Genomic DNA, 13734 nt, shown 5'->3' with positions numbered 1-13734 from the left:
AGCAGGTACTTCTAATCCATTATCCTCTTCCCTGGGAGGAGAAGGGAGCAGGTCCTTTGCACAAGGCACTCTGGGGTTTGGTGCTCTGAATCCTGCCCTGCACTCTGCTTTGCCAGTGCTATGTTGCTTTCTCCAAGGTAGAAGACCCATTGGCAGGCCTGTTCCCATAATGGGAGCAGAGTTGACAGGCTGGAATGGGGGAAGTGTCTGGAGCCACTTCCCTTCTCTCCTGCCTGCAGTTTGCACTAAGCAGACTGAACTTAAGTTTGGGAAAAAGCAAAGTGAAAATCTGGAGAAGTGCAAGATGAGCCCAGGCACGTTTTTGCTGGCAATCACTGTGCCTGTTCTTAAGGGATTTTCTCTCTTTGGTTCCGTTTTATAAAATCTGCTCAGTTTTGTCCAGAAGCAGCCCAGAGTTTTTCAATAAACACTTCTGTGGGCTCAGCTCTCAGCTGGTGCAGAGCAGGGAGTGTGTACTTGTGCCCTTGGCTCAAGCAGGGCTGCCCAGGTGGGAGATGGACCTGGGAGAGGGGAAACCTGGGGGTGCTGCTGCCTTGCTCTGACTGTGGCCATGCCTTTTGTTTTACCTCATTGTCTGATGCAGACTGGTTCAAATGGAGCAAAGCAAAGAGACACTTCCTAGGTGAGTTATTTAAGGTACCATAATCCTGCACTGGTTTTCCTTTAACACTGTCATTCCATCTGCTCCTGCTCCAGCCTGAAAGGGAGCAGACTCCTCTCTTTTCTGATCTCTACAATGGATTATTTCCAAATGACTGGATGGGACAGGACAGGGTGGAAAGCATTCTACTTTTTTGGTATGGCTTAAGACAGCAATCCAAAATAAAAATTGTCCATTTCTTCCTGGCTGGCTCCTTTGCTGTGCTAAACCCGACCCTGGCCTCTGACTGTTTTCTGTGCTGTTGCTTCCTGTGAATTGTCATTGCTTGGAGTTTTAAAGTAAAAGTTGGGGTTTGGGACTCTTCCACAGAGGAGAGTCCACAATGCTCCTTACGTGGCTTCTCTGTCCTGCTGTGTGGCTGCAGCTGGCACAGACCCTGCTGTGAGGTTCTCCAGGGAATCCCTCTGTCCATTCTTTACCTGCATCTTCCACAGCATTGGCTAAAACAGAGACTGGCAGTAAGAATCTGGCAGCTCCAGTTCTGTGTATTCCCCTGATCCTTTGTTTACTGTCCTTGGGGCACTGTTGGTTTTACTGAAGGCAGTTAATAGGTACTGATCTTCTAGGTGAGATCTGCACGAGATAGGAAATCCCCACCTCAGCTGATACCTCTATCTAGGACCTGCCTGCTCTCTTACTTGTGCTGCATGACTTGTACACATCATCCAGCACCTGCAGAGGGATGGTTTTGCCTCCTGCTGTGCCTGTGGTAAGGTTAAGTTGTCAGAGGGGGAAAATTGGATTGTTTAATGTCCCAAACAAGAGCTCTTGATGATCCTGCCTCACTTGAGTGGGTAAAGGTTGATAAAAATCTCTGGTCTGGTTCCAGGTGTGAGGTGACTTCACAGGAATGGCTCTGGGGATGGCTTGTCCCCTGGGCTGCAGTGACAGTTCCAACTAGCCTGGCACCTTCTTCCTTGAAGGAAGCATCCCCTGAAGCTGTGGGAGTGGTTGTAGGAAAGGGCTGTGGTGGTCTCACGGTGTCCCTCCTGAAGTGTGCTGATCTGCTTCTGCCTTGGACGTTTGCAGGGATTAAAAGCAGACTGTGAACTCTGCTTGGTGTCATTTCCCAGAAGGAAGGGAATGTAGGGAATGTCCCTTCAGCTGATGTGTTCTGAGGAGCAGCTGCTGCCAGGCTGGGATTTGCACTGTCACCGTGTTGCACCTTGCCCCTGGCAGGTCCTCTGCTGGCAGGACAACAGCTCCCAAAATGTGGATGTGAACAGAGAGCAGGGAGGAATCATTCTGGGCCTTGGCAGCCAGTAACAGAGGGGCTTTATTTTCTTCTTCAGCCACCAAGGGACTTTTCCCTGGATAGAGAGCCCTGACTCTGGTTGTTCCTGGGCTCTACATAAAGCTGAGCAGACAAGCCCTGTGGAGATGTGCCTCCGTTCTGGAAAAGAACTGCCAAGGGTTTAAATTCTGCAGGGCTTGGCATAGCTGTGAGCAGCATATGCTTTAGGGCACAGACAAACCTCTACAGGGAGCTTGGGGAAAAGTGCTGTTTAAATTATTTTATCTTGAAATGCTCCCTGTGGGCAGGGGAGATGTTTGCTGCTGGTACAAGAGACGTGGCAGAGGAGAGGAGGTGGGCTCTGACTCCCTTCAGTGTGTTGGTGAAGTGAATTATTTAGTGACAAAGTGAAAGGATCGTTGCAGAGTTGTTCTCTGGTCCAAAATATGTAGCCTTCACTTGGGAAAACCAATCTAGTTTAATGGGAAACTACTCCCCTGTGTCTCTGTCTAGGGCAGTTTTAGTTCTCAGGTTTTTTTAGGGACATGTTTGGCTTTTGAACACTGGTGGGGTAGAACTGTCTGCTGCTGCAATCATCCTGCTCGTTGCAGAGGTTTTTGGGTGCTCTGTAGATAGCAATCCCTGATGGCAGCTGCCACATGTCAAGAAGCCAGATGGTGTTTTCATGTGATGCTTTATTGGGTGCAGAGAATGCCAGTGACTGGAGCAGTACAGTGCGTGTGCAGCCCGGGGAGGGGGCTCAGCAATCCTGACAGGACCTGTCCTGTTCTGCGTTTGCAAAGGCTGGACAGGTCCTGGCAGAGCAAGCAAAGGGACTCCCTGCTGGCTTGGTTCACTCTCATCAAAAGGGTAGTGAGGAGCATTTTGTTTACCTCCCTCCCCACCATGAGGTAGAAGCACAGGAGACAAGAAAGGGGCCTGTGCCTGTAACACCCAGGCTTAGACCCAGCTGCTGCCTGTCTCCTGCTGGGTTCTGAAGCTTTGAACACATTCAACTTCACAGGTTTGGACTGTCTCACTAATTCTGGCACGTCAGCCACTGAAAGCTTATTGAATTCTAGGTATGGAACCAGCTCTAGCTCAGTTCATGTGCGCAAAGCAGGGGCTGTTTGCCTTTCCCTCCCTTCCCCTGTTGCCCCAAAGCAAGCCTGTGCCTCCTGCCCGTGCCATACCTACCCACTGTCTGTGCTCTACAGGGACAGGGGTGCAGCTGGAAGCCTTTAATTAACAAACTGCTCTACCAATATTCTCTCCAGGTTTACTTCACTCTTCTTGGGGATGTTTGTTCCATCTCTTGTTACTCCAGCTCTGAATCATCCCGCTCAGAATTATCCACCTCAGAATAATCCAGCTGAGAATAATCATCTTCATCCTAAATTCCATGGCAGCAAAGAGAATCCCTTAAACTAGATGTCTGGTTTGTAAATCTTTTTATTAAAAGAGTTGTTTTTTTTTCTTTTCCACAGTAGTAAAGCTTTGGCACTTACAGTATAAAAATAATCACTGATCATAATTACACCAAATTCCTCTTTTGTCAACTGCATACTAAGTGTCTTCCATACATTTTATTCCCATATAAAAACACTTGAAGATCAGGGGAACAAAACTGATAAATAACAGTATGAGATATAAAGATACAGCTAGAAAAATACTAGGATCATCAAGAAAGAATTAGGACTGTGCATATTTTAAAAATCACAGTGATTGGATTTGCTGTTCCTATCTTATTGCTGGCTGCACGCTTATGTGAAAGCAGAAGTGTTTGGTGGACTTTCCTATCCCTAAACCTCAGTATTGTTGTACTCAAATGTTCTTGCATAGCAAAAGAACCTTGAATTTCTACACCCTCCCTCCCCATCAGTATTTTGATCCCCCACCAAATTTGTGATTTACAACCTCTCCCTCCCCATTTTTTTTTCCTTGCCCTCTTTAAATTTGAAAATATTGAGCAAAACCAAGACAATCACTATCAATCATGAGAAAAGTCTGAAACACTCCAAGAGTGGCGCTTGGAGAAGCTGTGAGTTGAGCTTAAGCTGGGAAAATGGCTCCAGAGCAGGGAGCCATTCTCACTAGATGCAGTTTTGCTAGCATCACTCCAGTTTGGATGGTAATCGTGGCACATAGGGATTTTATACTTTGGTTTGTCTGTTGCCATGGCCGCAAGAAGTCTTGCTCGATGTTACTTTCCCCGTGGCTGTTGTGTGTCTGCCTGTACATCTAGGGGCATGAAACACTCAATGGGGCAGTTGACGTTCTGTCGGGAGGGAAGGAAATCAGTTAGAGCTCTGTCCTGGGCGTGGTTTGTGCTGGGAGCTGTTGGCAGCGCCTGGGGCTGTTTCCCAGCACAAAGCACACAGCTGGAAATCACTCCATGCACTACTGCCTCAGAGCATGCATCGAGGCCCTGCTGGGACTGTGGCACTGCCCGTGTGTGTGGAGGGTGAGCTCAAGCAGGTGTGTGTGTGCTGGGGGCTGCCATGCACTACTGGGGGAGCACGAACCCGCGGCTGCTCTCGCCCTGCAGCGACCCCACCACCTGTGCCAGACTCAACCAGGACGGGGCAGAGAAGGAGAGCTGTACTCACAGTGTTGGTGGCCTGGTGGTACCTCTGTGTGAACTGTGTGTAGGTGTGGCCAGCAGAGCCTTCGGGGGCCACCTCCACGCTGGGCCTGCGGCAGTTGTCACAGCGCCAGCCCTGCGGGGACAGAACGGGCCCGTCAGTGCCGTGGCCAAGGAGCTGCCAGGGCTCACAGCATCCCAGGCTGGGCTGGGCTGGGCTGGGAGGGAGCCTAAAGCTCATCCCATTCCACTCCCCTCCTGTGGGCAGAGACGCCTTCCACTATCCCAGGCTGCTCCAAGCATCACCCAGCCTGGCCTTGGACACTTGCAGGGATGAGGCAGCCACAGCTTCTCTGGGAAATCTGTGCCAGGGCATCACCACCCCCACAGGGAAGAATTTCTTCCTGATATCCAATCTAAATCTACTCTCCTTCAGCCATTAATTCACGATCATTCATACACGAGGCTAGAGCCAGCAGCACCAATGAGGCTGCTCCTGTGTTACACCAGACAGGCAAGTACTGCAGCTCTCCTAATCACTTCTCTCCTTATATGGGCCTGTTTTGGCCCCTTCCATGACCTGAAACCCAGCAGTCTTTAAGTGCAGCCCAGCACAGCCTCCCCTGTGCCCAGCCTAACACCTCCCTCCTGCTTACCTGCTGTCCTCCGTAACAAGTGCAGGAGCAGATGGCCCCAAAGTACTCCTTCTGCCACTGCTCCCCAACGTGGTACATCTTCCCATCGTCATAGCACGTGGTCTCATCTGTGGAGGCACAGGCAGAGCTCAGATGCAGGGCCTGGGCTTGGCTTTAAGCATTCTCAAAGCAGCCAGGTGATCAGAAGGGGAGCCCCTGGGGAAGTGTGCTCCCCTTGTCTGACCAGAGGCTCCCTGACTGGCAGGGGAACATCAGACACGCTCACAGCTCTCCAGACACTTTAACCTACAGCAGGTGGGTATTTTCCTGACAAGAGCAATGCAGTTTAAGTCACAGTGTGAAGGCCGGAGGAGCTTGAGGCAAGAGGCCCTGCAGGAAAGTCCAGCTGGGGTAATCCACCCCTCTGAGACAGTGACATATCCCTGGTGTGCAGCTCCAGGGCCAGAGGCAGACAGGTGCTCAGTGTGCTGTGACCTCAGCTAACAAAAGGTTTTCTTTTTTTCAAGCTCAGGAATGTGAGATTTACGCCTTCATCTCTCGTGAGAACAGACGGAAGCTGTCACCAGTTAAGCCTGAACCAGACACACTGATAATCTGCTTGTCCCCCTGGCAGGACAGAGCTGAGATGCTGAATGAGAGCTCAGACTAACAGCAGAAAGACACTTACGAGGTTCACACTTGAATTCTCCTTTTCCATTCCCAAGGCAGGTGCAGCTCATCATCTGTCCATTCTCCCCTTGCCTGTCCCACTTCTCCCCAATCTTGTAGTTAACTCCATTGTCATGGCACCACTCTGGAGAAGGTAGGGGAACAAGAATCAGGAGTTATCCCACATACAGCAGGAGGAAAAGAGCTTGGCATTGTCTCAGGAAAGGCAGGAGAAAGAATCTTCTCAGCTCATCTAAGTCCCAAGGAGGAAAAGGGTTCAGCTCCTGCAGTTTTTAACTGCTGAAGGCTGTTTCAGCTCTGGAAAATGTGTAGAGGCTCTTGGGAAAAAAGTAGGATGTGACAAAGAGTGGGGAGAGGCAGTTTGGTTCATAGGAGATGAAAAGAAATGAAAAGGAATTTAATAGATGTGGGGCAGGAAAGAAGAGAAGAATATTTAAGTGCTCTTTTTTGAACAAATACCCAGCATAAAATTTACCACAATCTTGCAAGACACCATGGGTAAGCCGTGAGTATCCAATAATGAAATATAAATATTAATCCTGTAAAATAAGCATCTTTTCCTGTAAAATTAAGTGTCTTTACATGACTCCTGACTCCTCTGAATCTATGCAAATTGCAGAAATACTCTCTTTGCTGAGCTTATTCCACAATTTAAAAGCCTAATTTCAATTAGCTGGGTATGTGTCGTGTTAAACTGCTCAATCACAGATTTTTGTTCCATTCCCTTGTGTCAAGTTGGATATTTTTCCATGTAAACCATACAGTTCTGCAAAGAATAAAACTTAATGCCCTGGGCAGAAGTGTTAGAAAAATTAGAAAACTGGTTTTGCAAGCTGCTTTGCAAAGGCTGCCTGCAATGCAAATCAGATTTATTGTAATTCCAGCACTGGCTGTAATACCCACTGAAATCCACACTTTCCCATATTGCCAAGGCATGTCTGGCAAGGTAAAAAAGTCTCTTATCAATACAATATTGATTGTTGCTGGTGGCAATTCTAGATTAGCTGCAAAGCTCAGAGGTAACCAAAGTTTTCCATCACTTCTTAAGATGCAAAACACCACTTTGGTTTAAGGACTTCAGACCCTGCCTTCATTTGCATCATGTTTGGATCAGGCTGAGTCTGTCAAACATGGCACTGGTGCTGGGGGAGCGTGGGGATGGGGATGGTTAACAGCAAGCTACTCACTAGAAGAGTCACATCTGAAATGGCCACTGCCAAAGCCTAAACACTGGCACCAGAGCTTAAAGCCAGTTTCAGATAAGCGCTCCCATTCCTCGCCAATGGAATAATAGGAGCCGGTGTAAGTATCAAAGCAGGTGTCGTCAGCTGGCTGGTTTAATCCTTCAGACACTGGAACAGAAAGAGAAGAAACAGGCATCACACACAGCAATGGGAGCTGCTGAAAGACAGACTGATTTTCAGTGAATACACACTTTTTTCTTCTTGCAATATCCTGGCAGTAATGGAGTTACCCCATGGGCATATACTTGACGGCTGTCAGCAGCCCAGCTCCCTGTGATTTATTTTCCATTTGCATGTGTCAGAGCAGTTGAATGATAAAAAAAAAACTGACATGAAGGCTATTTTCATTTTGATTTGCCAAGTTTCAAGCAAGTGTGAGTTTTTGCATTTGCTGCTGGTGAGCAACAACCTGACTCTGCCTGTTTTTGGGAGAAAATGTGCTGTAAGATGCTGAGGAATAGCATGGGGTTGGTAGCTACACGTGCACCTTTTTGGGGTGCTGCAGGTGGTGTGACATGGCAGGGGGATGGGAGAAGGAGAGCAGACCCTGTTGGGCAGAGTGATTGGTCGCCTTAGGTGTGTGCCTTGGCTGGTGGGTGCTTTACTACCACCAGCTCAGGCGTGATAATCAGGGTCAAGAGCTGATGGTCCAGTCTGTGACAGATACAAGACTCCCTTTAAGCACAGCAAAACCCAGATCTCTCTTGGGGCCTTGGGGTGTGTCTGCAGGCTCAAAGCACACTCTCTGTGCTTGCACAGCAGATCAGGACAGCTCTCATCCCACCACTGGTGTGTGTAAGTTATCCAAAACCAGAGGACCTCACAAATCACTTGTCCCAGTGTCCTGCTATGAACTGTCCTTGTCAGAAGTTTCCTTTCTGAACTGTTGTCAAGCTTGGGCACCAGGTAGGTGACCTTGAGTAAGGGGAATGAGGCAGGGGCTGCACAGGTTCAGCCAGACTCCCCAAGGCTGTTCCTTACCAGTGTTGCCAACTGTGACCACCTCCTCCAGCACCTTCTGTCTTCGGTGGTCCTTCAGGGCTTCCACTATGATGTTGTAGGTGGCCCCTCTTGTGAGACCCTTGAGTGTGGCACTAGAGGAAGTGCCAGGAACCCTGAACTGCAACAAGAGATAATGCCAGGTCACCAGAAAGGTGAGAATACCCTTTAGATGTTACCTCTCTTATAGGAGAGACAGGATGTTTAGGATGACCCCTATGCTCTGTACCATGATGGAGCCAGACCACTCCCCTTAGATACTCTGAGAATTTCAAACAATACCAAGTCAGACTTGGCTACTCTGGACTATGGATCACAAGGGGTTAGTTTTGCCATTTCAAGGAAACCAAGGGAGACTTCATAGGAAGAGTGCTGTAGCTTGGAGAAGCAGCACCTCAATCTTTAAAACTTCCACTCAGTTATCTGCCCCCTTCCTTGGTCAAACATTACTGCTGACAGCATTTCAAATTTTTCTGGTTTTGCACTTTTATCCTGGAGCCTTTTCCATAAAAGAGGTAAGGGAGGCTTTCATCCATCCTGGTCTCAGCTACGTGTTAAACAGACTCTTCAGGCTAATTCCTGCCACTCCCTTAGCACAGCAGAGGCTCTGGGGCCCCGAGAGACTCAGGTGAGGCTACACCATCCCTCTGCTGAGACAGCCCGTTACCTGCAGCGTGTCCTCATCCTGGCTGACGGGCTGGCAGGAGATGATGTACTCGGAGCTCTCCAGCAGCGGTCTCCAGGAGATGGTGGTCTGGGACAGGGCCTCCTGGCCCGCGCTGTCGTTGCGCCGGGGCCCGCGCGAGTGCGGGTACAAGGGCTCCACCACGATGGGCACCTGGTACCCCGGGATCTCGATGGCTTCGTCCACGCTGGGCAGCGGCTGCCTGGATCCCGGCCTGAGGGGAGTGGCTGTGGTGGGCCCAGGCCGCCTGTAGCCGTGCTCCTCGAAGAAGACCTGCTGCCCCTGGTGTCCCACTGTCTGAGGGTGCCCAGAGGAGCCTGGAAGTTGGATACCGTTGCCATTGTCATACCTGTTGTTCGTGAGGTAAGGGGTCCCCTCGTCAATGGAAGGCACATCCAGGATGTCGGGCTGGTTGGGGTGTGGTCTGCTGATCAACGTGGGGAGATCATCTGGCCAAGGAAAGGTTAGAGGCCATCAAGCAAAGTGCAACAAAGCAACAATGGAAATCCATCAGCTGCATTACACCACTCCAAGCATCAAATATTAGCAATTACCCCAAGATGCAACACACCTTTTATGAGGTAATTTCCCTCTCTGCATCTTTTACACGTAGGCATAAAAAGTGTGCTGCTACAAAATTTTCATACAGCTGAGCAACACTTTTGAACACTGCAACCCAAAGAAGCCACCACCACTGCTCAAACTGAGAAGAAATGATTACAAGAGATAGTCGCAGGTTATCATTTTAAGAGGAATCATTGGTGAGCAGGAAGAAACTTGCTCCTTGATTATATCTGGATGTCCAGCTGATTTTTTGCTTGCTATAGGCATCTCAATCTTGTACTGTGAAAGTTGCAAAGCAAGAGGAACGCAACAGGCAACAAATGGAATGGATTCTGCATTTGACACCATCAAGTGTTAGACAGTCATGTTAACCCTGATTTAATTATCCATTAGGTACCCAAGCAAGAATTCAGCATCAAGCACACTGTTCTGTTGCTAGTGTTCAAACACACGTAAATGTTATTAATATAAATTTAGAAGTGTACCTCCTGCATCCTTAGAAAGGCAAACCTCCTTACAAAGCCTATTTGACTCAAAGAAAAGGTGAGGCTGAGTGGTATGAACAGGACATTTTTAAAAACATCATTATTTCAGTCCTCCACAAGTGTCCTTCAATGTCTTTCACACAGTATTCCCCAAGTAGAAGCTATCTCCTACTGGCACACAACAATCCAGCGCTTTGTTTTACCTGTCCTTTTTCTGCCAACCAGTGGTTCACTCTTCTGACTGTTCTTCACAGCAATAATGTAGATGATGTATTCAGTGCCAGGTTCCAAACCTAGGGAGGGAGGAAGGACATAAAGCAACTAATTTTAGACTCATGTCAGTCTAAAATTGTTTTTCTTTTATGATTATCTGTGAGAACTAAGGCAGAATGAGAGGTGGGTATGGCTACAGTATCAGGTACATGCATTTCACACCCGAGGTTTTCAGACAGTGCAGAGAGTTCACCCTCCTGTTCCTCAGAGCAAGTTTGCAGTCTGACCATGTCAGCTGGGATCATGGACCCAAACATAAGGGATCTTTAGCACATGTGACTGGTGGGTGCCAGAATCAGGGGCTTTTCTTCCTTGAAAGGACAACAATTGTGGTGACAGTGGAAACAAGCACCAGACAGTTTGAATGTGGTGGTTGTTCTGATCAGTGCAGTGCAATGTGTTTGTAGGACAGGTGTGCTTATAGGACCACTCTCTAGTACTGGAAGCCACAATAAAGGAACACAATTTTCTCTATTAGCTAATCATCAATGCACTTTATAATTAGGTCTTCCCCCTCCCTCTCTCTTGAAATTCAAGTGTTTCAGGTGAAGAGCTCCCAGACAAAAGAGAGTTACCAGTAATGGTAGCCTCGGTGGTGCCGGGCCGGGGCCGAGGCAAGACCTCCTTGACTGGTGAGCCAGGTTTCTCATATCTGATGATGTAGCCCGTGATCTTGGCTCGGGGAGGCTGCCAGGTGGCCAGCAGGGAGTTGCTCGTGGTTGTAAGGAAGCGCAGGTTAGAAGGAGCATCGATAGCTGGGTGGAAACAAAAGGGTTTAACAAGGCAAATGCAGAGAAGACCAGCATATTCTTCACCTGAGCTACACCTGCTTGACACCCTTCTCAAACCTATTGCTCTAAGTCACAGGGAATATTAAATGTGATCAGGTATAGACAACTCCTAACTGGCCATATGTCATTACTGTGTGCTAACATGAGCAAAAAGGTCAGACAAGATCATTACCAGTGGAGGCATCCAGCACCACCGGGGAGCTGCGTGCATTCTCGTTCAGAGTGTACAGGTAGATCTTGTAATCAGTGCCAGGCTGCAAGCCTAAAATGAAGTTGAAACACAAATGTTAGCTAAGGAGAGGAAGCCACCTAAGATGACCATCAGAAGGTCTTTCAATAACCTCTTCTTGAAGCCTAGTCTTGATGCCTCAGATATTTTCTCTCACCTTTTGTTCCTATAGTATTTCTCATCAAGGATATTCAATTCCAAAAGAAGAACCCGGTGTACTTTCTGATATGACCCTGGAGCTGCAGAAGCCCTCACTTACCAGTGATAGTGTAACTCCTGAGCTCAGGGCTGATGGTCCTCTGAATGGGGTTCTGGCCGCCCGCGGGGACGGCTTCCACCAGGAAGCCAGTGATGGTCTCAGTCTTGGTCCTCCAGGTAATGGTGATGGTTGTCTCGGTGACATCTGTCACCCGGGGCCTGCGAGGGGGACTCACATCTGCACACAAGGGAAAGGGGTCCTGTCAGTACAGTGGGGACTGGCAATCTTACCAGCCAGGTGTTGGTGCAGCCTGAGATGGAGCTTGGACGTAGCTCCTGGCCTCTGCACCCACACAGCACTAAGTGGTCATTTGGGGGGGCCACCACTTACTTTCAAGGGTTGTGACCACCCCCTGGGCTGGTCTGCTGGTCAGGGAGTCCTTCAGAGCATACACACTCACTTCATACTTGGTTGCTACCTAGAATGGACAGAGTTGTACCACGTTAACAGGACCCAGCATGGGGGGAAATACTCCTGCCCTCAGTGTTTGGTGGAGCCAGGTTTCTCAGTCACCACTTACTGAAACATGAGACCTTAAAATAAATTGGGGAAGGACTGATGGCATAATTCTAATTATTTCCAGCTGGAATAGAAGAGTAGGCACAGACCCTGACACACTGTGCACATGTGCACACTCAGGAGCAGAAGAAATCCTGGAAGAAGCTTATTTCTCACCCCTCATTTTAGAATCTGTTCTTCAATGCTGATTCTTCAGAGAAACTCTAATTTCCCTCCTATTTTTCCCAGGGTTAATGGATGCTATTCGCTATGATAAAGAATAAAATGATGTGAATAAGAGAATTGTGAATGTAACAGCATGGGGGGTTTTGTCCATGGCTGCATGAAACCATGGGTCCACTTAGATTAGAATGTTTTTTAAGGCTCATTTTGGAAAATTATTCATAAAACTCCTTAAAAACAGATGAGTAGCTTTTTAAGATCACAGGAACCATAAAAGCAGTTATTTTCAGCCTTCTCCAGTTCAGGAACTCCTGAAATGCTTCCACTTGAGAAGATGGCTATATAGCAAATTTAAGCCTACTCACAAAAGACTTGTATTTTTAACTTATATTTTGCAGATGTCTTAAAAATAGGCAATAGACTGCCAGAGCTCCCATATCACAGCTTGAAATCTCTGTGTTAGATCACTTTATCTGACCTCTTTTGTGAAAGATGAGTAAAAGCATTTTGCTGGGTTACTTTTGATTGTGAACCTGGTAATTTGCATTTGATTAGGCATCTAGTCTCTCTGTGCTAGATGAGGAAGGGGGTAGAATGCAGCTTCAGCAGGCCAATTACTTGCCTTTTAAAAAAACTACAGTGCTGAGTAGCTGCAGGCTACTCATGGCTCTTGCCATGAGCTTCAGAGCCAGACCTTTAGGAGCTGTAATGATCTACTCCAACTGAAGCTCCTGACACAGGAATCTGAAATTTCTTCAAAAATCTCCTTTCCAAAACACAAAGAAAGAAGTTACCATCAAGCCAGACACGACTGCAGATGTGCTGTCTGGAGAAAGGTTGATTTCTTTCATAGGACCAGTCTTTTCTTTGGGGGTCACTCTGACTCTGTAGCCAGTGAGGCGAACGTTGGGTGCATTCCAGTTGATGGTGAGACTGGTGGGAGTTACCTGAGTAAACTTCAGGTTTGTTGGAGGTGGAATTGCTGCAAAAATCCAGACAGGCACATGGTTACTTTAAGAAAAGACAGTTGGATAAGACAATAGTGTCTCCTGAACATGAGACAGGTTTAGGCCAGGAAAGTGGAGTGCCTTCTGCAAACACAGGCATAAAGCACCAGGGGAGGGGATGTGTTATTCAGAAGGAGATTCTCAAATCTACAGAAACACTTTTCAGCAGAAATAAGGAGATATCGATGCTTCAACCCTGAAATTAAGTGAGCAATGACATTTGCTGTGATATAAGGTAAAGGCTTGGGAAGGTGCTTAAATCTCTAGTAGGCCAGCCTGTTTTAATTATTCTATCAGTCTCTGCTTTTCATCACACAGCTCACGGTTTAGTCCTGCTCCACTTGCCCCGGTCTGTTCACTTCCAAAATACGATGGATGATTTACAAAAGTAAGTAGGAAGCAGGCTCAGGAATTGCAGAGAAGATATAAAAATACTGCAAATGGAGAGGGGAAGCATTTTGCAGCCACTTACACAGCGAGTGAGGCAATGGAAAAGCAGAGCTGTGGTGGCCACAAGGCTCATCACACAAGAGCCTGTTCAGGAGCTAACACATCCACTATCCTTACAAACAAATGCTTGCCTAAAAAAAGGAGTGACCATTGAAATATTCTCTTGCCTTACTGTTAGTAAGCCTGGGGCTGTAAACAGAGCAAAGACAAACCTTAGCATAGTGCCCACTATGGCACATTGC

At 47.8% G+C, this 13734-nt stretch overlaps 1 protein-coding gene across 6 annotated transcripts in view; it reads right to left on the bottom strand.

Annotated features, from left to right (window-relative positions):
- Nucleotides 1-2593: 2593 nt before the first annotated feature.
- FN1 (fibronectin 1) overlaps nucleotides 2594-13734 on the bottom strand; it is a 51771-nt gene continuing 40630 nt past the window's right edge. For 4 of the 6 annotated variants that reach the window (XM_053948393.1, XM_053948396.1, XM_053948397.1 and 1 more), the window contains 13 exons: nucleotides 12830-13017; nucleotides 11685-11772; nucleotides 11355-11531; nucleotides 11039-11128; nucleotides 10651-10830; nucleotides 10006-10095; nucleotides 8736-9202; nucleotides 8051-8189; nucleotides 7013-7177; nucleotides 5824-5949; nucleotides 5157-5263; nucleotides 4526-4636; nucleotides 3351-4194 (listed from right to left, as the gene is read on the bottom strand). In XM_053948393.1, coding sequence (XP_053804368.1) covers nucleotides 4120-4194; nucleotides 4526-4636; nucleotides 5157-5263; nucleotides 5824-5949; nucleotides 7013-7177; nucleotides 8051-8189; nucleotides 8736-9202; nucleotides 10006-10095; nucleotides 10651-10830; nucleotides 11039-11128; nucleotides 11355-11531; nucleotides 11685-11772; nucleotides 12830-13017 — 2003 coding nt within the window. In that variant the 3' untranslated portion in view covers nucleotides 3351-4119. Of the gene's footprint in view, nucleotides 3310-3350; nucleotides 4195-4525; nucleotides 4637-5156; nucleotides 5264-5823; nucleotides 5950-7012; nucleotides 7178-8050; nucleotides 8190-8735; nucleotides 9203-10005; nucleotides 10096-10650; nucleotides 10831-11038; nucleotides 11129-11354; nucleotides 11532-11684; nucleotides 11773-12829; nucleotides 13018-13734 lie in introns of those variants that run through there. The other 2 variants (XM_053948395.1, XM_053948394.1) reach the window with 2 other exon arrangements.

The sequence above is a fragment of the Vidua chalybeata genome, chromosome 7, assembly GCF_026979565.1.
Source record: "Vidua chalybeata isolate OUT-0048 chromosome 7, bVidCha1 merged haplotype, whole genome shotgun sequence".
In the NCBI taxonomy this organism is placed as follows: domain Eukaryota; kingdom Metazoa; phylum Chordata; class Aves; order Passeriformes; family Viduidae; genus Vidua; species Vidua chalybeata.
Note: the sequence above shows the minus strand (reverse complement) of the source record. Positions and strands in the feature narration are given on the sequence as shown.